This window comes from Mizuhopecten yessoensis, unplaced genomic scaffold, assembly GCF_002113885.1.
Source record: "Mizuhopecten yessoensis strain PY_sf001 unplaced genomic scaffold, ASM211388v2 scaffold9355, whole genome shotgun sequence".
Classification (NCBI taxonomy): domain Eukaryota; kingdom Metazoa; phylum Mollusca; class Bivalvia; order Pectinida; family Pectinidae; genus Mizuhopecten; species Mizuhopecten yessoensis.
The window spans coordinates 189,834-215,128 of NW_018408006.1; the positions used below are offsets into that span (position 1 = coordinate 189,834).

Consider the following 25,295-nt stretch of genomic DNA (forward strand, 5'->3'; position numbering starts at 1 on the left):
GGGGGGTATTCTGTATCATAAGGTAGGTTGGGGGGTATTCTGTATCATAAGGTAGGTTGGAGGGTATTCTGTATCATAAGGTAGGTTTGGAGGTATTATATATCATAAAGTAGGTTGTGGGTGTATTCTGTATCATAAGGTAGGTTGGGGGGTATTCTGTATCATCAGGTAGGTAGCAAAATTATTTGTTTTTTTTGTGGTAAGATGTAGAAATGTATTGAATTTCAGTTTCATATTGACATTGTTATTTCATACTTGACATTGAGTTTTCACATTGTTATTTCGTACTTGACATTGAGTTTTCACATTGTTATTTCATACTTGACATTGATGTTTCACATCGTTATTTCATACTTGACATTGATGTTTCACATCGTTATTTTGCCATTTCGTATCGACATTAGAGTTTCATACTGACATTGCTGTTTCAGATCCACTTTGCTGTTTTATATGAGAGAAAACTGGGAGTCGCTGATTCCACTTTTATCTCACACTGATCTCACCGTTACCATGACAACTCTCAAGATTCTGGAGATTGTCTGCCTGACCAGACCAATGTCCAGTGTATCAGCCATCAGGGTATCCTCAGCCCTCATTATTGTGTTCTTCAAGTCACTCGAGTTGACAGGTTAGTCTCACCATGAAGTTGTAATTAGTTAGTTATGCAACCATGAATCCCAGTGGTCAGCATGTTATCAGTTGATCTTCTGCACTATAGCTGTCCACCAGTCCATGTAATCATTATCAGTATAAATATCTCTCTGCCTTATAGGTGTCTGTCAGTCTCTGTGATGAGTATAAATATCTCTGCCTTATAGGTGTCTGTGAGTCTCTGTGATTAGGATATACATCTCTCTGCCTTATAGGTGTGTGTCAGTCTCTGTGATTAGTATAAATATATCTCTGCCTTATAGGTGTCTGTGAGTCTCTGTGATTAGGATATACATCTCTCTGCCTTATAGGTGTCTGTCAGTATCTGTGATTAGTATAAATATCTCTGACTTATAGGTGTCTGTCAATCTCTGTGATTATTATAAGTATATCTCTGCCTTATAGGTGTCTGTCAGTCTCTGTGATTAGTATAAATATCTCTGCCTTATAGGTGTCTGTCAATCTCTGTGATTAGTATAAATATCTCTCTGCCTTATAGATGTCTGTCACTCTCTGTGATTAGTATAAGTATATCTCTGCCTTATAGGTGTCTGTCAGTCTCTGTGATTAGGATATACATCTCTCTGCCTTATAGGTGTCTGTCAGTCTCTGTGATTAGTATAAATATATCTCTGCCTTATAGGTGTCTGTCAGTCTCTGTGATTAGGATATACATCTATCTGCCTTATAGGTGTCTGTCAGTCTCTGTGATTAGGATATACATCTATCTGCCTTATAGGTGTCTGTCAGTCTCTGTGATTAGGATATACATCTATCTGCCTTATAGGTGTCTGTCAGTCTCTGTGATTAGGATATACATCTATCTGCCTTATAGGTGTCTGTCAGTCTCTGTGATTAGTATAAATATATCTCTGCCTTATAGGTGTCTGTCAGTCTCTGTGATTAGTATAAGTATATCTCTGCCTTATATGTGTTTGTCAGTCTCTGTGATTAGTATATATATATCTTTGCCTTATAGGTGTCTGTCAGTCTCTGTGATTAGTATAAATATCTCTCTGCCTTATATGTGTTTGTCAGTCTCTGTGATTAGTATAAATATCTCTCTGCCTTATAGGTGTCTGTCACTCTCTGTGATTAGTATAAATATATCTCTGCCTTATAGGTGTCTGTCACTCTCTGTTATTAGTATGTATATCTCTCTGCCTTATAGGTGTCTGTCAGTCTCTGTGATTAGTATAAATATCTCTCTGCCTTATATGTGTCTGTCAGTCTCTGTGATTAGTATATATATATATCTGCCTTATAGGTGTCTGTCAGTCTCTGTGATTAGGATAAATATCTCTCTGCCTTATAGGTGTCTGTCCCTCTCTGTTATTAGTATGTATATCTCTCTGCCTTATAGGTGTCTGTCCCTCTCTGTGATTAGTATAAATATATCTCTGCCTTATAGGTGTCTGTCAGTCTCTGTGATTAGTATATATATATCTCTGCCTTATACATGTTTGTCAGTCTCTGTGATTAGTATAAGTATATTTCTGCCTTATAGATGTCTGTCACTCTCTGTGATTAGTATAAGTATATCTCTGCCTTATAGGTGTCTGTCAGTCTCTGTGATTAGTATAAATATATCTCTGCCTTATAGGTGTCTGTCACTCTCTGTGATTAGTATAAATATCTCTCTGCCTTATAGGTGTCTGTCAGTCTCTGTGATTAGTATAGTATTCAACCTACAGAATTACAACAATTATCGCTATTTTTACTGATGTATGCTGATGACATGGTTTTATTTTCAGAAAGTGCAGAAGGCCTACAGGCAATGTTAAATACTCTGTCTGATTACACTGACAGGTGGAGTCAATCAGTTGATATTGATAAAACTGAAGTACTTGTATTTAGAAAATCAGGAAAAAAAAATTGTAATGAGAATTGGATTCACAAGGGTAAATTATTGAAGTTGTTGGTGAGTTCTGTTACCTTGGTATCATTCTGAAATATAATTGCAACTTCAATTAAGCGCAGAAACAATTAGCAGCTAAATGCCGTAAAGCAGTATTCAGTCTTAAGAAAATCATGTATAGACATGCAATTAAATTTTAAAACTTACTTGTCACTTTTTGATACATATGTTGGTAGTATTGCTAACTATGCATGTGAAGTGTGGGGTATGCATAAAGCTAAAAAAAATCGAAACAGTGCATCTTGATTTTTAGATTTTAGATTTTTAGACACCTATTTATACTTCGTTCGTCGTCGTCCGTCGTCCGTTAACATTTTACATTTTCAACTTAAGCTGAAATACGGGCAAAGGGATTTCATTAATATTTCATGGGAGGGTTACTGACATATCCCTGACCAAGTGTTGTTATTTTTCGGGTCCATCAGAAATCCAATATGGCCGCCATTTTGAAAAACTATTTCAAACTTAAGGTCAAGTTCTGCTGAGCCGATTGAACTGAAACCTAGTAGGAAAGATCGACTCATGGTCCTGACAAAGTGTTGTTATTTTTCGGGTCATTCAGAAATCCAATATGGCCGCCACGGCCGCCATTTTGAAAAACTATTTCAAACTTAAAGTCAAGTTCTGCTTGGCCGATTGATCTGAAACTTGGTAGGAATGATCAACTCATGGTCCTGACAAAGTGTTGTTATTTTTCGGGTCATTCAGAAATCCAATATGGCCGCCACGGCCGCCATTTTGAAAAACTATTTCAAACTTAAAGTCAAGTTCTGCTTGGCCGATTGATCTGAAACTTGGTAGGAATGATCAACTCATGGTCCTGACAAAGTGTTGTTATTTTTCGGGTCATTCAGAAATCCAATATGGCCGCCACGGCCGCCATTTTGAAAAACTATTTCAAACTTAAAATCACGTTCTGCTAGGCCGATTGAACTGAACTTTGTAGGAATGATCGACTCATGGTCCTGACAAAGATTTGTTATTTTTCGTGTCGATCAGAAATATAATTTGGCTGCCATGGCCGCTATTTTGAAAATACCAATTTCAAACTTAAAAACAAGTTCTAATAGGCCGATCTAACTGAAAATCGGTCTAGGAATGATCAGCTCATGGTCCTGACAAAGTTAAGTTAACGTTATGCTTAACTATTTTGTACTCAAATTGGTACATATTTTAACAACAAAAATAAATACTGTAGGACTCAGGTGACCGTTAAGGCCCATTGGCCTCTTGTTGTAAGAATAGACTCGGTGTAAAGAGGTCAACACCCAGTGCTATGGTGTATTGTGAACTTAATAGATACTCTTTTTCTGTGATCAGGAAGTTAAGGATCTTCAAATACTGGTGTAAGTTGACCAGGTCAAGTGTTGAGTTATTTAGGGGTCAAATTTCATATGTGCTATTTCAAGATAATGACTTCAAAAAAACTTCTTCTAAAGTTCTACAAGGTCTAGAGTCCTACTATTTGATACATAACATGGTCAGGTGATTGACTATCAAGTTTGAAAAAATGATTGACCTTGAATGACTTTCAAGGTCACAGAGGTTATATATGTAAAAATATTGAAACCACTTTGTCTGAATAACCAATAATTCCAGGGTAACGATGTTTGGCAAGAGGCATGCTTAAATGAAGGGCTTTAAAGTGTGTGCAAATGAATGACAATGACCTACTCTAAATTTAATTTCAAAAGTGAAAGTCAAAATCCGTTTTCATTTTTTGTGCGATTGTGAAGTGCTCTCAGTACTCTCAGTACATTGTACTTTGATTTATATCAAAACATCTAATACACGCTGGTAATACTACATCGATTACTACGCACTCTCAATCTTAAAAGTAGGGACAGTTTACATCTCTTCTGCAGTGGGTAAACATCAGCCTTTCTTTCACATGGCAAACCCAAATGATATAGACAAAAAGCTATTTCAATTCATCATCCTGACGTACATAGTGGACCGACTATAGGACTTTTACGGACTACATTCCTATACAACACCGCCCATTGGCTGCCTATATTTATCAATTCTTTCTCAGCCGACGTCATTTCGCACTCCAGGATTCCACCACTCAGTCAGCTACTGTAGACTTGCACAAGTTATTATTAGAAGGCCAATTCAGTTCTGACAGTGAAAAAGCCCGTCACATTGTTAGCCAACAATTTCTAGTTATCTGTGTTATGTGTGTCCACCAGTCCCTATGGTTATAAGTATAATCGATATCAGTCCTTGTGCCATTGTGGTCAGTTAAGTACCAGTCCCTATGGTCAGTATAAGTATCTGTGTTGTGACCTGTCCACCAGTCTCTATGGTTAATATAATTATCTCTGTTGTGACCTGTCCACCAGCCTCTATGGTCAATATAATTATCTGTGTTGTTACCTGTCCACCAGTCTCTATTGTTAATATAATTATCTGTGTTGTGACCTGTCCACCAGTCTCTATGGTCAGTACAAGTATACCCTCTTTGTTACAGATCCCCATGAAGCCCAGCTGTCAGTACGTGTGTGTAAGCAGTGTCTCCACCAGCTCTGTCATCACAGCTTTACCCAGTGTATCCTGTTACGCTTCCTACTGGAAGGACTCACTAACAGAGTAAGACTGATGACATCATACCAAACAGTATAACATCATTGAGGGAGTGTGGGTGGGGATTAAAACGGATAAACATGAGGGTTTGAAATCTAACAATAATCTCCCTTGTGTGTGGTTGTAGGATACCTCCTTCCTGTTTGGTGCTAAGAGGAGGACCAGTGACCAGACACAGCACAGGGATCAGCATCCAAAAGTGTCATTACTGGAGGAAAATAGCAAACTGGGAACAACACTGACACTGCCACGGTCACAGTCAAGTGTGTTCCATGCCGGAATTATTGGTAGTGGACTAAGGTCAAGGTCATCAGGTACAGGTTTACTTCAGGTGAGTACAAGGTTAACAAAATTCATTGTCAGGTGAAGTATAATATTAATGACCCACATTGTCAGGTGAAGTATAATATTAATGACCCTCATTGTCAGGTGAAGTATAATATTAATGACCCCCATTGTCAGGTGAAGTATAATATTAATGCCCCACATTGTCAGGTGAAGTATAATATTAATGACCCTCATTGTCAGGTGAAGTATAATATTAATGACCCACTTTGTCAGGTGAAGTATAATATTAATGACCCACATGGTCAGGTGAAGTATAATATTAATGACCCACATTGTCAGGTGAAGTATAATATTAATGAACCACATTGTCAGGTGTAGTATAATATTAATGACCCACATTGACCCACATTGTCAGGTGTAGTATAATATTAATGACCCACATTGACCCACATTGTCAGGCGTAGTATAATATTAATGACCCACATTGTCAGGTGAAGGATAATATTAATGAACCACATTGTCAGGTGAAGTATAATATAAATGAACCACATTGTCAGGGGAAGTATAATATTAATGAACCACATTGTCAGGTGAAGTATAATATTAATGAACCACATTGTCAGGAGAAGTATAATATTAATGAACCACATTGTCAGGTGTAGTATAATATTAATGACCCACATTGTCAGGTGAAGTATAATATAAATGACCCACATTGTCAGGTGTAGGAGGTGTTGAGGTTTGTCATCAGACACAACATACTTATATTGTTTTAATTGACAAGAAGCTTTAAGATTTGTGTTATTATCAGACTCTTCACACCTGTACTATTTTGATTGACAGGAACATGTAAAACGTAACAAGAGGTGTCTCCTTGATATTTTACACACCTGCTCCAGGCAGAATTTCCATCACAATGTAGATGTTGCTATGGAAACTGATGCTGTCCACTCAGTTCCACTTCGTGCTAAAGTCCGCCCTCTGACCTTGTCTGGTGACCTTTGTCGTATGATTGGCAGTCTGGTCACAGAATTGACCACACCAGATGTATTATATAACAACCGGTTCTGGCCTGAGGAGGACTCCCTACGTTTTACTGTGGAAAGGTAAGCAAGTATTACTGTATACAGGGAAATATTCACCGCTGTTTAACTTTTGCTATTTTCGCCCTCCTTAATGATGACGAATTTATCACGACAGCGAATACTAAAACACAATAAACAATCTAGTTTAAGTATATGTGAAGGGTAAAAGTAATACTGGGCGAGTATAGATTAGCACAGTAAAAGGCAAATATTTGACTGGGCAAAAGTTTCCTGGTATTTCACGGTGGAATGATTATCTATTGTGCTATCACTACTTTACTGTAGAATAGTTCTCTGTTTCACGGTGGAATGATTATCTATTGTGCTATCACTACTTTACTGTAGAATAGTTCTCTGTTTCACGGTGGAATGATTATCTATTGTGCTATCACTACTTTACTGTAGAATAGTTCTCTGTTTCACGGTGGAATGATTATCTATTGTGCTATCACTACTTTACTGTAGAATAGTTCTCTGTTTCACGGTGGAATGATTATCTATTGTGCTATCACTACTTTACTGTAGAATAGTTCTCTGTTTCACGGTGGAATGATTATCTATTGTGCTATCACTACTTTACTGTAGAATAGTTCTCTGTTTCACGGTGGAATGATTATCTATTGTGCTATCACTACTTTACTGTAGAATAGTTCTCTGTTTCACGGTGGAATGATTATCTATTGTGCTATCACTACTTTACTGTAGAATAGTTCTCTGTTTCACGGTGGAATGATTATCTATTGTGCTATCACTACTTTACTGTAGAATAGTTCTCTGTTTCACGGTGGAATGATTATCTATTGTGCTATCACTACTTTACTGTAGAATAGTTCTCTGTTTCACGGTGGAATGATTATCTATTGTGCTATCACTACTTTACTGTAGAATAGTTCTCTGTTTCACGGTGGAATGATTATCTATTGTGCTATCACTACTTTACTGTAGAATAGTTCTCTGTTTCACGGTGGAATGATTATCTATTGTGCTATCACTACTTTACTGTAGAATAGTTCTCTGTTTCACGGTGGAATGATTATCTATTGTGCTATCACTACTTTACTGTAGAATAGTTCTCTGTTTCACGGTGGAATGATTATCTATTGTGCTATCACTACTTTACTGTAGAATAGTTCTCTGTTTCACGGTGGAATGATTATCTATTGTGCTATCACTACTTTACTGTAGAATAGTTCTCTGTTTCACGGTGGAATGATTATCTATTGTGCTATCACTACTTTACTGTAGAATAGTTCTCTGTTTCACGGTGGAATGATTATCTATTGTGCTATCACTACTTTACTGTAGAATAGTTCTCTGTTTCACGGTGGAATGATTATCTATTGTGCTATCACTACTTTACTGTAGAATAGTTCTCTGTTTCACGGTGGAATGATTATCTATTGTGCTATCACTACTTTACTGTAGAATAGTTCTCTGTTTCACGGTGGAATGATTATCTATTGTGCTATCACTACTTTACTGTAGAATAGTTCTCTGTTTCACGGTGGAATGATTATCTATTGTGCTATCACTACTTTACTGTAGAATAGTTCTCTGTTTCACGGTGGAATGATTATCTATTGTGCTATCACTACTTTACTGTAGAATAGTTCTCTGTTTCACGGTGGAATGATTATCTATTGTGCTATCACTACTTTACTGTAGAATAGTTCTCTGTTTCACGGTGGAATGATTATCTATTGTGCTATCACTACTTTACTGTAGAATAGTTCTCTGTTTCACGGTGGAATGATTATCTATTGTGCTATCACTACTTTACTGTAGAATAGTTCTCTGTTTCACGGTGGAATGATTATCTATTGTGCTATCACTACTTTACTGTAGAATAGTTCTCTGTTTCACGGTGGAATGATTATCTATTGTGCTATCACTACTTTACTGTAGAATAGTTCTCTGTTTCACGGTGGAATGATTATCTATTGTGCTATCACTACTTTACTGTAGAATAGTTCTCTGTTTCACGGTGGAATGATTATCTATTGTGCTATCACTACTTTACTGTAGAATAGTTCTCTGTTTCACGGTGGAATGATTATCTATTGTGCTATCACTACTTTACTGTAGAATAGTTCTCTGTTTCACGGTGGAATGATTATCTATTGTGCTATCACTACTTTACTGTAGAATAGTTCTCTGTTTCACGGTGGAATGATTATCTATTGTGCTATCACTACTTTACTGTAGAATAGTTCTCTGTTTCACGGTGGAATGATTATCTATTGTGCTATCACTACTTTACTGTAGAATAGTTCTCTGTTTCACGGTGGAATGATTATCTATTGTGCTATCACTACTTTACTGTAGAATAGTTCTCTGTTTCACGGTGGAATGATTATCTATTGTGCTATCACTACTTTACTGTAGAATAGTTCTCTGTTTCACGGTGGAATGATTATCTATTGTGCTATCACTACTTTACTGTAGAATAGTTCTCTGTTTCACGGTGGAATGATTATCTATTGTGCTATCACTACTTTACTGTAGAATAGTTCTCTGTTTCACGGTGGAATGATTATCTATTGTGCTATCACTACTTTACTGTAGAATAGTTCTCTGTTTCACGGTGGAATGATTATCTATTGTGCTATCACTACTTTACTGTAGAATAGTTCTCTGTTTCACGGTGGAATGATTATCTATTGTGCTATCACTACTTTACTGTAGAATAGTTCTCTGTTTCACGGTGGAATGATTATCTATTGTGCTATCACTACTTTACTGTAGAATAGTTCTCTGTTTCACGGTGGAATGATTATCTATTGTGCTATCACTACTTTACTGTAGAATAGTTCTCTGTTTCACGGTGGAATGATTATCTATTGTGCTATCACTACTTTACTGTAGAATAGTTCTCTGTTTCACGGTGGAATGATTATCTATTGTGCTATCACTACTTTACTGTAGAATAGTTCTCTGTTTCACGGTGGAATGATTATCTATTGTGCTATCACTACTTTACTGTAGAATAGTTCTCTGTTTCACGGTGGAATGATTATCTATTGTGCTATCACTACTTTACTGTAGAATAGTTCTCTGTTTCACGGTGGAATGATTATCTATTGTGCTATCACTACTTTACTGTAGAATAGTTCTCTGTTTCACGGTGGAATGATTATCTATTGTGCTATCACTACTTTACTGTAGAATAGTTCTCTGTTTCACGGTGGAATGATTATCTATTGTGCTATCACTACTTTACTGTAGAATAGTTCTCTGTTTCACGGTGGAATGATTATCTATTGTGCTATCACTACTTTACTGTAGAATAGTTCTCTGTTTCACGGTGGAATGATTATCTATTGTGCTATCACTACTTTACTGTAGAATAGTTCTCTGTTTCACGGTGGAATGATTATCTATTGTGCTATCACTACTTTACTGTAGAATAGTTCTCTGTTTCACTCTGGAATGATTCTCTATTGTGCTATCACTAGTATTACTTTACTGTAGAATAGTTCTCTGTTTCATGGTGGAATGATTCTCTATTGTGCTATCACTAGTATTACTTTACTGTAGAATAGATCTCTGTTTCACGGTGGAATGATTATCTATTGTGCTATCACTACTTTACTGTAGAATAGTTCTCTGTTTCACGGTGGAATGATTATCTATTGTGCTATCACTACTTTACTGTAGAATAGTTCTCTGTTTCACGGTGGAATGATTATCTATTGTGCTATCACTACTTTACTGTAGAATAGTTCTCTGTTTCACGGTGGAATGATTATCTATTGTGCTATCACTACTTTACTGTAGAATAGTTCTCTGTTTCACGGTGGAATGATTATCTATTGTGCTATCACTACTTTACTGTAGAATAGTTCTCTGTTTCACGGTGGAATGATTATCTATTGTGCTATCACTACTTTACTGTAGAATAGTTCTCTGTTTCACGGTGGAATGATTATCTATTGTGCTATCACTACTTTACTGTAGAATAGTTCTCTGTTTCACGGTGGAATGATTATCTATTGTGCTATCACTACTTTACTGTAGAATAGTTCTCTGTTTCACGGTGGAATGATTATCTATTGTGCTATCACTACTTTACTGTAGAATAGTTCTCTGTTTCACGGTGGAATGATTATCTATTGTGCTATCACTACTTTACTGTAGAATAGTTCTCTGTTTCACGGTGGAATGATTATCTATTGTGCTATCACTACTTTACTGTAGAATAGTTCTCTGTTTCACGGTGGAATGATTATCTATTGTGCTATCACTACTTTACTGTAGAATAGTTCTCTGTTTCACGGTGGAATGATTATCTATTGTGCTATCACTACTTTACTGTAGAATAGTTCTCTGTTTCACGGTGGAATGATTATCTATTGTGCTATCACTACTTTACTGTAGAATAGTTCTCTGTTTCACGGTGGAATGATTATCTATTGTGCTATCACTACTTTACTGTAGAATAGTTCTCTGTTTCACGGTGGAATGATTATCTATTGTGCTATCACTACTTTACTGTAGAATAGTTCTCTGTTTCACGGTGGAATGATTATCTATTGTGCTATCACTACTTTACTGTAGAATAGTTCTCTGTTTCACGGTGGAATGATTATCTATTGTGCTATCACTACTTTACTGTAGAATAGTTCTCTGTTTCACGGTGGAATGATTATCTATTGTGCTATCACTACTTTACTGTAGAATAGTTCTCTGTTTCACGGTGGAATGATTATCTATTGTGCTATCACTACTTTACTGTAGAATAGTTCTCTGTTTCACGGTGGAATGATTATCTATTGTGCTATCACTACTTTACTGTAGAATAGTTCTCTGTTTCACGGTGGAATGATTATCTATTGTGCTATCACTACTTTACTGTAGAATAGTTCTCTGTTTCACGGTGGAATGATTATCTATTGTGCTATCACTACTTTACTGTAGAATAGTTCTCTGTTTCACGGTGGAATGATTATCTATTGTGCTATCACTACTTTACTGTAGAATAGTTCTCTGTTTCACGGTGGAATGATTATCTATTGTGCTATCACTACTTTACTGTAGAATAGTTCTCTGTTTCACGGTGGAATGGTGCTATACAAATTGCACATGACTTTACAGGCTATTTATCTTCAAAGTTTCAATAATGAGGTCTGACATCATGTAAATGCTGACACGTCATTATTTTATTATTATGTATCCATTCATAACAAAGTAAAATGTACTTTTGGGTTTTTTCAGAGATCTGTATGTTTGGAAAGTTTTTGAAGAAAACCCTGTGTTATGGGATGTGATAGAGTTATTCTCAGGCAGTAAGTACACTTGTTTCTCTTCGGTCAGGTTTCTTTTACACCTGTTGACCTTGTGACATCTACATTTCTAAGGTCTCCATCAAGGACAGATCTAAGCCTGGCACATCCCACTTGCATTCAAGATTATTTTTTTTTTCATAAATATGTTCACCTGTGACACTTATTAACTTTGGATTGGTTTGAAACATTTCGAAGAGGTTAACTAAGTGTCCTTTAACTGAAGAATATATTACAACATTCTGATCTTGAGTGAGTTAATACAGTAAACTAATTATAGTCAACCAAACTGTTTTTACCTTTGAATATTTTTTTAAATCCATTTAAGCTGCAGTAAAAAAGTTCATTTTCTCTTTTATGTTACAATATATTCATTTTCATTGGTATCAATTACCCTGGTACAAAAAATACAATGAATAACTTCAGTTTTAAATAGTTTTTCGCGAGGAACTATTTATTTGTGTGGTATCACTTGTTTGATCAGTCAAAAGTATCAGAGGTCAAAAGTGACCAATCTAAAAAATGTTAACAGTGATTACACTGCAGAAAACACTCACCTTGGGAACAACTTCTATATTTAATGGATTGTTTATCAGTGAGGAACCTTTCTATGGGATAAATTAAAAGAATCTCAATATTAAAATGTCTGACATGATGTTACCTATGTGTTGTAGACTCCCTTGCCATGTGTCGGTGCTCACCAGTGCTCAAATCTTTAGTGGCTGCCCTAATGAACCACTTTGAGTGTTCACGACTTCCGCATGCCAACGACACACCAAAACAGAACGAGTCTGCCTGTCGTCTCATACACTGTCTCTCCAGAGTAAGAACTCATTCAAAGATCCATGTTTTCTTAGATAATTACATTCTCATTTCATTTATTTTCAAAAAAAAATCTAATTAGAAAATTTACACGGGCCCTTCAGGACCTCTTGTGTCATACAATGGACATACTTGTTTAATATAATTATTTACATACTATTTTTGTGTTATTTCAGAGCTTGCTTCTTCCCGATCCTCTGAAGTATGTGTCAGAGTTATTTGCCCTTGTCACGTCATATGAAGCCTACCTTATATTACTGGCTGTATGGAAGTATATGAAGGTAATCACTCAAGCTGAATATCTTCAGGGACAGACGTTATGGTTAAATGTGTGACTTCTGGATAAGTCTAGTATAAACTTTAAGGATTTTAACTTAACGTAGCAATTTGGTATGATGTATCCCTTGCCAAGGATATTCTTTTTACTTCTTCTTGGTCCATGTGTTGTTACTTTTTACTTCCTCTTGGTCCATGTGTTGTTACTTTTTACTTCCTCTTGGTCCATGTGTTGTTACTTTTTACTTCCTCTCGGTCCATGTGTTGTTACTTTTTACTTCCTCTCGGTCCTTGTATTGTTACTTTCTACTTCCTCTCGGTCCATGTGTTGTTACTTTTTACTTCCTCTCGGTCCATGTGTTGTTACTTTTTACTTCCTCTCGGTCCATGTGTTGTTACTTTTTACTTCCTCTTGGTCCATGTGTTGTTACTTTTCACTTCCTTTTGGTCCTTGTGTTGTTACTTTTTACTTCCTCTCGGTCCATGTGTTGTTACTTTTTACTTCCATGTGTTGTTACTTTTTACTTCCTCTTGGTTCATGTTTTATTACTTTCTACTTCCTCTTGGTCCATGTGTTGTTTCTTTTTACTTCCTCTCAGTCCATGTGTTGTTACCTTTTACTTCCTCTCGGTCCATGTGTTGTTACTTTCTACTTCCTCTTGGTCCATGTGTTGTTGCTTTTTACTTCCTCTCAGTCCATGTGTTGTTGCTTTTTACTTCCTCTCGGTCCATGTGTTGTTACTTTCTACTTCCTCTTGGTCCATGTGTTGTTTCTTTTTACTTCCTCTCGGTCCATGTGTTGTTACTTTCTACTTCCTCTCGGTCCATGTGTTGTTACTTTTTTCTTCCTCTTGGTCCATGTGTTGTTACTTTTTACATGTGTTGTTACTTTCTACTTCCTCTCGGTCCATGTGTTGTTCCTTTTTACTTCCTCTCAGTCCATGTGTTGTTACGTTTTACTTCCTTTCGGTCCATGTGTTGTTACTTTTTACTTCCTCTTGGTCTATTTGTTGTTACTTTTTACTTCCTCTCGGTCCATGTGTTGTTACCATGTGTTGTTACTTTTTACTTCCTCTCGGTCCATGTGTTTCTTTTTACTTCCTCTCGGTCCAAGTGTTGTTACTCTTTACTTCCTCTCGGTCCATGTGTTGTTACTTTTTACCTCCTCTCAGTCTATGTGTTGTACCTTTTTACTTCCTCTTGGTCCATGTGTTGTTACTTTTTACTTACTCTTGGTCCATGTGTTGTTACTTTTTACTTCCACTTAATCCATGTGTTGTTTCTTTTTACTTCCTCTCAGTCCATGTGTTGTTACATTTTACTTCCTCTTGGTCCATGTGTTGTTACTTTTTACTTACTCTTGGTCCATGTGTTGTTACTTTTTACTTCCTTTTGGTCCTTGTGTTGTTACTTTTTACTTCCTCTCGGTCTATGTGTTGTTACTTTTTACTTCCTCTCGGTCCATGTGTTTCTTTTTACTTCCTCTCGGTCCAAGTGTTGTTACTCTTTACTTCCTCTCGGTCCATGTGTTGTTACTTTTTGCTTCCTCTCCGTCCATGTGTTGTTACTTTTTCCTTCCTCTCAGTCCATGTGTTGTTACGTTTTACTTCCTTTCGGTCCATGTGTTGTTACTTTTTACTTCCTCTCAGTCCATGAGTTGTTACTTTTTACTTCCTCTTGGTCCATGTTTTATTACTTTCTACTTCCTCTTGGTCCATGTGTTGTTCCTTTTTACTTCCTCTCAGTCCATGTGTTGTTACATTTTACTTCCTCTTGGTCCATGTGTTGTTACTTTTTACTTACTCTTGGTCCATGTGTTGTTACTTTTTACTTCCTTTTGGTCCTTGTGTTGTTACTTTTTACTTCCTCTCGGTCTATGTGTTGTTACTTTTTACTTCCTCTCGGTCCAAGTGTTGTTACTCTTTACTTCCTCTCGGTCCATGTGTTGTTACTTTCTACTTCCTCTTGGTCCATGTGTTGTTACTTTTTACTTACTCTTGGTCCATGTGTTGTTACTTTTTACTTCCTCTAAGTCCATGTGTTGTTACTTTTTACTTCCTCTCAGGCCATGTGTTGTTACTTTTTACTTCCTCTCAGTCCATGTGTTGTTACGTTTTACTTCCTTTCGGTCCATGTGTTGTTACTTTTTACTTCCTCTTGGTTCATGTTTTATTACTTTCTACTTCCTCTTGGTCCATGTGTTGTTCCTTTTTACTTCCTCTCAGTCCATGTGTTGTTACTTTTTACTTCCTCTTGGTCCATGTTTTATTACTTTCTACTTCCTCTTGGTCCATGTGTTGTTACTTTTTACTTCCTCTCAGTCCATGTGTTGTTACTCTTCACTTCCTCTCGGTCCATGTGTTGTTACTTTCTACTTCCTCTTGGTCCATGTGTTGTTACTTTTTACTTCCTCTTGGTCCATGTGTTGTTACTTTTTACTTCCTCTCGGTCCATGTGTTGTTCCTTTTTGTTTTGGATTTGAGATTCTTTAATTGCATTGTCTTCATCTTTTTTTCTAACCTGGAAACAAATCTGATTTATCATAGTCATAAAAGGCTATTGAGGTCAAATTGTCTGCTATCATTACCAGAGCATTGCTTTGTTTCATAATTGAAGGTCATGCCTATACAAAGTGTTAAAGTTCAGTATGGACTTCAGATATTTCTTTGTAACAGATTTTTCTTTGTAACAGAAATTCCTACAAGAGGTCAAATTAACAGATGAATGCTACAAAGTGCCATGACATTTTATTTTGGGAACTACATGTAAATTGTTGTGAATGTCAGTAACATAGAGCTTTTATGTGACCATTACAGGAAAATCCTCCCACAGAGGACCCAGAGGAAGCTAAGCGACGAGGTAGGTACCCAGGAATGACACTAGATCACCATATGTACACACGGGCAGTACTGCCTACTGGTAGGGGTGTAACGATATACCGGTATACCGGTATATTGTGATACAGCTGAGAAACGATATGTATTGCAATACGATTTTCCATATACCGGTATTTTCGATATTTATTCTCCATGAATTATTTTGAAATTTTTCATTCACATTACGATCAAATTACAATAAAACCAGCTAAGTAGTCGTAGGCGCTTTCTCGACGTTTTTGTTTTTTGTCCCGGAAGCGGTAGTGTGTTTACAGTAAACACGCATGTGCGAGCGAAAACGAAAGTAGTCGCGGGAAAGATGGCGGAGGAAAAGGACGAAAGCTTCAGCATCATTCCTAATAAGAAGGCTAAGTCCGATATATGGCAACACTTTGGCTTGAAGCAATACAAGGAAAAAACAAGCGTTGAACCGGGCGTCGCCGTGTGTAAAAAATGTAGAACAGAGGTGAAGTACAGTGGCGGAACAACCAATCTGGGCGTGCATTTGGACCGCCATCACAAAATGACAGTCATTGGAAAAAGTGCAAAAAAATCATTCGAGTCGTCGATTGGTACTGCTTGTACTAGTGGTGGTAAGCAGAAAACTTTATTTGAACTCTCGCAATCTAAGTATAGTAGAACGTCTGAGAAGTACAAGCAAATTACTGCTGCCATTGGAAAGTTCATTGTTAAAGACTTGCGTCCCTTTTCCATCGTATCTAACGAAGGATTTTTGGAATTGATGAAAGTGCTTGATCCTCGTTATGATGTACCCTCGCGTATTCATTTCTCAACAGTTATTATTCCTGACTTTTATGAAGAAGTAAGGTCAAATGTTTTGAAAAGTATGTCAAAATCTGAAACTGTTGCTTTGACAACAGATGGATGGACCAGTAGAGCGACAGAATCTTATGTAACAGTCACATCAAGTTTTATCACCAAGGATTGGAAATTACAAAACTTTGTTTTACAAACCCGTGCTCTACCGGAAAGCCACACAGGTATTAATATCGCTAATGTTCTAACAACCGCTATCAATGAATGGAATATTCCTAAAAAACCCTATGTGCCACTGGTAACGGACAATGCCGCAAACATGTTGGTGGCAGCTAGGGAGGCTGACTGTAAACCACACATTGGTTGCTATGCTCACACTTTGAACCTCGCAGCACAAAAAGCCCTGAAAATAAACTCTGTTTCTAGGATTCTTGGACGTGTGAGGAGAGTCGTTTCATTTTTCCACCGAAGCACTACAGCAGCTGCTGTATTGAAGTCTAAAACTAAACTACTTTGCCTGAAAGAAATGAAACTGGTACAAGACGTCAGTACTAGATGGAATTCTGCTGTAGACATGCTGGAAAGATACCTGCTCCTGCAACCAGCAATATTTGCTGCTTTGATGTGTAAAGATATTAAAAGAAATCAACATGAGGTTTCTACACTGAGCTGTGATGACCTGAGATTAGCAGAGGAAATCATGGAATGTTTACGCCCTTTGAGAGAAATTACACAAGTCCTGTGTTCTGAAAAACTCCCTACTGTGTCTATTATTTTGCCATTACAAAAGAAATTGTTGACCCAAGTACTTGTTGAGAGAGAATCAGACTCCAACATAATTAAACAGATGAAGAATGCCATGTCTTCTGATTTATCAGAAAGGTAAATTAATTTTTTTTAATATTTCTATTGACTATTATATTTGTAATATAAGCCATGAAAATTTCAATTAAAAACAATTTTACAAACACAAACATTGCATTGATAGTTTATTAATCTTAAATTTATGGTATTGAACAGTAAATAAAATGAATTGCTATTTAAAATAGTACATGTCAGATTTCATTTTTTTTTAAATTTTTATTTCATTTCACTCTTTCAATCTAAAATTATAAACAATTGTCAATTTTCAATAAAGGTTTTCATTTTTCAATTCCAACTTCCACTGTTGTGTTTCAGGTATACTCCCATTACTGATTTTCTTGAGGAATGCTCAGCTGTAGACCCAAGAATTAAAGTGTCTTTCAGGCCTGCAGATGAGCAGTTCATGGTTTACAACAGGTTGTCACTGATTGCAGGAAGTGCTACTCCCATCAAAGTCAAAACAGAACCAGGACTTGAACAAGTTGGATCGGTTCAGCCAGGCCCAGTATTACCAAATTTACCACAACTACAAGAAGACACACAGAGTAAATAATTTTAAAATACAAAATGGATAAATTCACCAATCAATACATGAAGCTATAATTTTGTTACAAAATATATTTATCAAAAATTAAAAATAAAATAAGTTAAATAACACAAACAAATCATTTTATCTTGTAAAAAACATAAAATGTGACATTTCTCAATTTTGACTTAATTTTAATTTCAGGTCAAGATGAGTCAACTGCTGCAGCTGAAATGGATACTTCTGGCCCTCCTGGACTCTCCTCCATTTTGAGTGATGTCATATTTGTCAAACATGAGGAAGGTGTATTTAAATCCCAGTTGGAGAAAGCTTCAGATGAAGTTGCATGTTACAAAGAAATGGAACTTCTTCCCATGGATCAGGACCCATTGAATTGGTGGAAAATGCATGAATTACAATTCCCCCTTCTATCATTAATTGCAAAGTGTAGATTATGCATCCCAGCTACATCAGTCCCATCTGAAAGAATCTTTTCAACTGCAGGGGATATTGTTACTGCCCAAAGGTCACAGCTGAGTCCTGATGTTGTGGACAAGTTGATATTCTTGAAAAAGAATATGTAAACCACTGATCAATGTAAACTTCCAGTAACTTACTAACTTTCAAGCAATAAATGCATATAAATTAAACAGGATTGTTTGTTGTTGTAAATGAGTACTAGGTCAACACAATATTACACTTATTTCAGGTACTTACCTTTTCGTTTTGACAGTTTCTGCTATTTCTGTGTATCGCAATACGTATCGCAATATGACTCTCCAATATCGCAATATATCGCAATATGGGTTTTGCTGTATCGTTACACCCCTACTAACTGGCGATAAATATATATAAATACTTGGGGTATATAGGTACCAGGGACAGTACTGGGGGTGAATGGGTACAGGGGGTATTTAGGTACATGGGCAGTATTGCAAAGGCCCTATAACCACGGATAATAATTTGTGAACCTCTTTGAGACGACCTACAAACTAGGTTGTGATAAAGCGGTATATAAGAACCTCCAATTATTATTATTATTGGGGGTATTTAGATACATGGGCACTAGTACTGGAGGTATTTAGGTACATGGGCATTACTGGGGGTATATAGGTACATGGGCAGTACTGGGGGTATTTAGGTACATGGGCAGTACTGGAGGTATTTAGGTACATGGGCATTACTGGGGGTATATAGGTACATGGGCAGTACTGGGGGTATTTAGATACATGGGCAGTACTGGAGGTATTTAGGTACATGGGCATTACTGGGGGTATATAGGTACATGGGCAGTACTGGGGGTATTTAGATACATGGGCAGTACTGGAGGTATTTAGGTACATGGGCATTACTGGGGGTATATAGGTACATGGGCAGTACTGGGGGTATTTAGATACATGGGCAGTACTGGAGGTATTTAGGTACATGGGCATTACTGGGGGTATATAGGTACATGGGCAGTACTGGGGGTATTTAGATACATGGGCAGTACTGGGGGTATCTAGGTACATGGGCAGTACTGGGGGTATTTAGGTACATGGGCATTATTGGGGGTATATAGGTACATGGGCAGTACTGGGGGTATTTAGGTACATGGGCACTACTGGGGGTATTTAGGTACATGGGCATTACTGGGGGTATATAGGTACATGGGCAGTACTGGGGGTATTTAGATACATGGGCAGTACTGGGGGTATCTAGGTACATGGGCAGTACTGGGGGTATTTAGGTACATGGGCATTATTGGGGGTATATAGGTACATGGGCAGTACTGGGGGTATCTAGATACATGGGCACTAGTACTGGAGGTATTTAGATACATGGGCATTACTGGGGGTATATAGGTACATGGGCAGTACTGGGGGTATTTAGATACATGGGCAGTACTGGGGGTATCTAGGTACATGGGCAGTACTGGGGGTATTTAGGTACATGGGCATTATTGGGGGTATATAGGTACATGGGCATGACTGGGGGTATTTAGGTACATGGGCATTACTGGAGATATACAGGTACATGGGCAGTACTGGGTAGTGATACATGTCATGTAGTGATACACACGTCATGTAGTGATACATACATCATGTAGTGATGCACATGTCATGTAGTGATACACACGTCATGTAGTGATACATGTCATGTAGTGATACATGTCATGTAGTGATACAGCCACTTCATGTAGTGATACACACATCATGTAGTGATACACACATCATGTAGTGATACACACGTCATGTACATGGGCAGTACTGTGGGTATTTAGGTACATGGGCATTACTGGGGGTATACAGGTACATGGGCATTACTTGAGGTATTTAGATACATGGTCATTACTGGAGGTATTTGGTACATGGGCATTACTGGAGGAATATAGGTACATGGGCATTGCTGGGGGTATATAGGTAAATGGGCATTACTGGGGGTATACAGGAACATGGGCATTACTGGAGGGATTTAGATACATGGGCACTAGTACTGGAGGTATTTAGGTCCATGGCATTACTGGAGGGATTTAGATACATGGGCACTAGTACTGGAGGTATTTAGGTCCATGGCATTACTGGAGGTATTTAAGTACATGGGCAGTACTGGGGGAATTTAGGTGCATGGGCATTACTGGTGGTATTTGGTACATGGGCATTTCTGGAGGTATTTAGGTACATGGGATTACTGGAGGGATTTAGGTACATGGCATTACTGGAGGTATTTAGGTACATGGCATTACTGGGGGTATATAGGTACATGGGCATTACTGGGGGTATACAGGTACATGGGCATTACTGGAGGTATATAGGTACATGGGCATTACTGGAGGTATTTAGGTACATGGGCAGTACTGGGGGTATTTAGGTGCATGGGCATTACTGGAGGTATTTAGATACATGGGCATTACTGGGGGTATTTAGATACATGGGCATTACTGGAGGTATTTAGATACATGGGCATTACTGGAGGTATTTAGGTACATGGCATTACTGGAGGTATTTAGGTACATGGGCATTACTGGGGGTATTTAGGTACATAGCATTGCTGGAGGTATTTAGGTACATGGCATTACTGGGTATTTAGGTACATGGGCAGTACTGGGGGTATTTAGGTACTTGGGCATTACTGGAGGTATATAGGTACATGGCATTACTGGAGGTTTTTAGGTACATGGGCATTACTGGGGGTATTTAGGTACATGGGCATTACTGGGGGTATATAGGTAAATGGGCATTACTGGAGGTATTTAGGTACATGTGCATTACTGGGGGTATTTAGGTACATGGCATTACTGGAGGGATTTAGGTACATGGCATTACTGGAGGTATTTAGGTACATGGGCAGTACTGGGGGTATTTAGGTACTTGGGCATTACTGGAGGTATTTAGGTACATGGGCATTACTGGGGGTATATATGTACATGGGCATTACTGGGGGTATTTAGGTACATGGGCATTACTGGGGGTATACAGGTACATGGGCAGTACTGGGGGTATTTAGGTACATGGGCATTACTTGGGGTATTTAGGTACATGGGCAGTACTGGGGTTGATAAGGTACATGGGCGATAGTGGGGGTATATAGGTGTGTTAGACATTATTCAGCTACTTACAGTGGTGTGCGTTAGATATTGTTGGTTTGGAAACATAGATTATCCAGGTATATATTTTGTTTACATACTTCATGTTTGTTTTAGTATACTTAACACTCTATAAAAGTTTTGCTTGTCATTTCAGTTTGTGAAACCCGCCATACAGATGTAGTGAGAGCTATCCTCCACAGTAATATAGACAAAATGGGCCACCTCTTCTTCAGGTTCTTTAAGGAATAATAATTGGAGAAAGCACTTTAAAATAGGCCGGATGTTGTCATAATAACAAGGAGTGATAAACGGTGTACTTTTATATAGGCCGGACATTTCCATAACAACAAGGAATGATATGCAGAGGAAGGACGTTTATATAGGCCGGACATTTCCATAACAACAAGGAACGATATGCGGAGAAAGGACGTTTATATAGGCCGGACATTTCCATAGCAACAAGGAACGATATGCGGAGGAAGGACGTTTATATAGGCCGGACATTTCCATAGCAACAAGGAAGAAAGTATAAACAGTGTGACCACTGATGATACAGCAGTCTATATAGAGTACATGGTACCGTGGAAGAAGGATGTGACCTGACATTGTAGACAATATCATATTTATTTAATAAAGATACATAATATTCATATAATTGTATGACTTTCTTATTAATTTTAATTTGGGTGTTATTATCAAACACCAGTCATGTAGTGATACACACGTCATGTAGTGATACATCCGTCATGTAGTGATACATATGTCATGTAGTGATACATCCGTCATGTAGTGATACACCATTATTGTAGATGAGGGTGCTACATTGATCCTGACATTATTGTAGATGATAGTGCTACATTGATCCTGACATTATTGTAGATGATATTGCTACATTGATCCTGACATTATTGTAGATGATAGTGCTACATTGATCCTGACATTATTGTAGATGATAGTGCTACATTGATCCTGACATTATTGTAGATGATAGTGCTACATTGATCCTGACATTATTGTAGATGATAGTGCTACATTGATCCTGACATTATTGTAGATGATAGTGCTACATTGATCCTGACATTATTGTAGATGATAGTGCTACATTGATCCTGACATTATTGTAGATGATAGTGCTACATTGATCCTGACATTATTGTAGATGATAGTGCTACATTGATCCTGACATTATTGTAGATGATAGTGCTACATTGATCCTGACATTATTGTAGATGATAGTGCTACATTGATCCTGACATTATTGTAGATGATAGTGCTACATTGATCCTGACATTATTGTAGATGATAGTGCTACATTGATCCTGACATTATTGTAGATGATAGTGCTACATTGATCCTGACATTATTGTAGATGATAGTGCTACATTGATCCTGACATTATTGTAGATGATAGTGCTACATTGATCCTGACATTATTGTAGATGATAGTGCTACATTGATCCTGACATTATTGTAGATGATAGTGCTACATTGATCCTGACATTATTGTAGATGATAGTGCTACATTGATCCTGACATTATTGTAGATGATAGTGCTACATTGATCCTGACATTATTGTAGATGATAGTGCTACATTGATCCTGACATTATTGTAGATGATAGTGCTACATTGATCCTGACATTATTGTAGATGATAGTGCTACATTGATCCTGACATTATTGTAGATGATAGTGCTACATTGATCCTGACATTATTGTAGATGATAGTGCTACATTGATCCTGACATTATTGTAGATGATAGTGCTACATTGATCCTGACATTATTGTAGATGATAGTGCTACATTGATCCTGACATTATTGTAGATGATAGTGCTACATTGATCCTGACATTATTGTAGATGATAGTGCTACATTGATCCTGACATTATTGTAGATGATAGTGCTACATTGATCCTGACATTATTGTAGATGATAGTGCTACATTGATCCTGACATTATTGTAGATGATAGTGCTACATTGATCCTGACATTATTGTAGATGATAGTGCTACATTGATCCTGACATTATTGTAGATGATAGTGCTACATTGATCCTGACATTATTGTAGATGATAGTGCTACATTGATCCTGACATTATTGTAGATGATAGTGCTACATTGATCCTGACATTATTGTAGATGATAGTGCTACATTGATCCTGACATTATTGTAGATGATAGTGCTACATTGATCCTGACATTATTGTAGATGATAGTGCTACATTGATCCTGACATTATTGTAGATGATAGTGCTACATTGATCCTGACATTATTGTAGATGATAGTGCTACATTGATCCTGACATTATTGTAGATGATAGTGCTACATTGATCCTGACATTATTGTAGATGATAGTGCTACATTGATCCTGACATTATTGTAGATGATAGTGCTACATTGATCCTGACATTATTGTAGATGATAGTGCTACATTGATCCTGACATTATTAAAGATGATAGTGCTACATTGATCATGACATTATTGTAGATGAGGGTGCTACATTGATCCTGACATAATTGTAGATGATAGTGCTCCATTGATCCTGCCATTATTGTAGATGAGAGTGCTACATTGATCTTGACATTATTGTAGAGGATATTGCTACATTGTTGCCAAAAATAGTGCTACATTGAACCTGACATTATTGTGGATGATAGTGCTACATTGTTCATGACATTAGTGTAGATGATAGTGCTAAATTGATCCTGACATTAGTGTAGATGATAGTGCTACATTGATCCTGACATTATTGTAGATGAGGGTGCTACATTGATCCCGACATTATTGTAGATGATATTGCTACATTGTTGCCAAAAAAAAAGACATCAAAAAATATGTCAGATATGTTTAATATATACACAACAGCTTCCCTGTCAGCTCAAGCAAGTTCCATAATAGTTAAATCACACTGTATACAGCAAGGAAAAAAGATTACCACAGAAATACAAAATATTGCTCAAATTGAGATTTGTGGCCCTTCGTCTAGGTATTAATGATGTTCCATGATCATCTTATATATTTGTGTATAAATACATGTAATACATATGTATGGGCAAGCTGATTAAATCCAGATCTGTAATTCCACTCAGATACTCTATGCTTGAACCAGATCTGTAATTCCACTCAGATACTCTACACTTGAACCAGATCTGTAATACCACTCAGATACTCTACACTTGAACCAGATCTGTTATTCCACTCAGATACTCTACGCTTGAACCAGATCTGTAATTCCACTCAGATACTCCACGCTTGAACATTGACCACGCAATGAAAGTCAGGCCAGACAAAATATCTTGACCAATCAAAAGTGTGGTATTAAACGGCGTTTGTTATTGTGTCCAACTTTGACTGTAACGTAAAGTTTTGGAATTTAAGATCTGGTTTTAATTAGATTGATGAGGAATTTAGCTTTAACAGCAGTAACTGAAAATCAGTCAACAAAAGTTGGTCATTAAACATAGATCTCCAACGCCGCTGGTGTCAAATATCAAACTATAACTACATTTTGACATTTAGAATGAGAACTGTTATTTCATCTTTACTATTAAATTTCACATCTAGCAACATATCAAACTCTCAGTGTATTTCATAACAAAAATGTATTTATAGATTAATTGGATTGCTATCAATGAAAGAGGCTTACCGGTATTGAATCTCCATCAAGAGGTCCAATGAAACTGCATTAGAAGGTCGAACTAGACTGAGGAAATGTGAATGAACTCACAAAGATATATACCCGCTTCATTTTATCTAAGTATTCAAACTTTGTAT

General features: G+C 37.2%; 2 protein-coding genes across 2 annotated transcripts in view; both read left to right on the top strand.

Annotated features, from left to right (window-relative positions):
* The window catches only part of LOC110457866 (integrator complex subunit 5-like), a 41,208-nt gene extending 19,034 nt beyond the window's left edge, over positions 1–22,174 (top strand). Inside the window, exons 14-22 of the mRNA XM_021509315.1 lie at positions 432–628; positions 5,043–5,161; positions 5,283–5,486; positions 6,287–6,549; positions 11,743–11,813; positions 12,485–12,633; positions 12,809–12,913; positions 15,725–15,767; positions 21,674–22,174. Coding sequence (XP_021364990.1) covers positions 432–628; positions 5,043–5,161; positions 5,283–5,486; positions 6,287–6,549; positions 11,743–11,813; positions 12,485–12,633; positions 12,809–12,913; positions 15,725–15,767; positions 21,674–21,768 — 1,246 coding nt within the window. The 3' untranslated portion in view covers positions 21,769–22,174. The remainder of the gene's footprint in view (positions 1–431; positions 629–5,042; positions 5,162–5,282; positions 5,487–6,286; positions 6,550–11,742; positions 11,814–12,484; positions 12,634–12,808; positions 12,914–15,724; positions 15,768–21,673) is intronic.
* On the top strand, positions 15,835–18,601 carry LOC110457868 (zinc finger BED domain-containing protein 1-like). The gene is made up of 3 exons (XM_021509316.1): positions 15,835–17,443; positions 17,741–17,970; positions 18,156–18,601. Exons 1-3 carry the CDS (start codon positions 16,104–16,106, stop codon positions 18,533–18,535), a joined length of 1,950 nt encoding a protein of 649 aa, XP_021364991.1. The 5' UTR covers positions 15,835–16,103; the 3' UTR covers positions 18,536–18,601.
* Positions 22,175–25,295: the final 3,121 nt, after the last annotated feature.

Bases quoted from the DNA above. Each gene is read 5' to 3' on its own strand.
- LOC110457868 (XM_021509316.1), top strand. From the start codon at position 16,104: ATGGCGGAGGAAAAGGACGAAAGCTTCAGCATCATTCCTAATAAGAAG. The intron at 17,444-17,740 runs GTAAATTAATTT...GTTGTGTTTCAG, and splicing joins TCTTCTGATTTATCAGAAAG to GTATACTCCCATTACTGATT. The intron at 17,971-18,155 runs GTAAATAATTTT...TTTTAATTTCAG, and splicing joins ACTACAAGAAGACACACAGA to GTCAAGATGAGTCAACTGCT.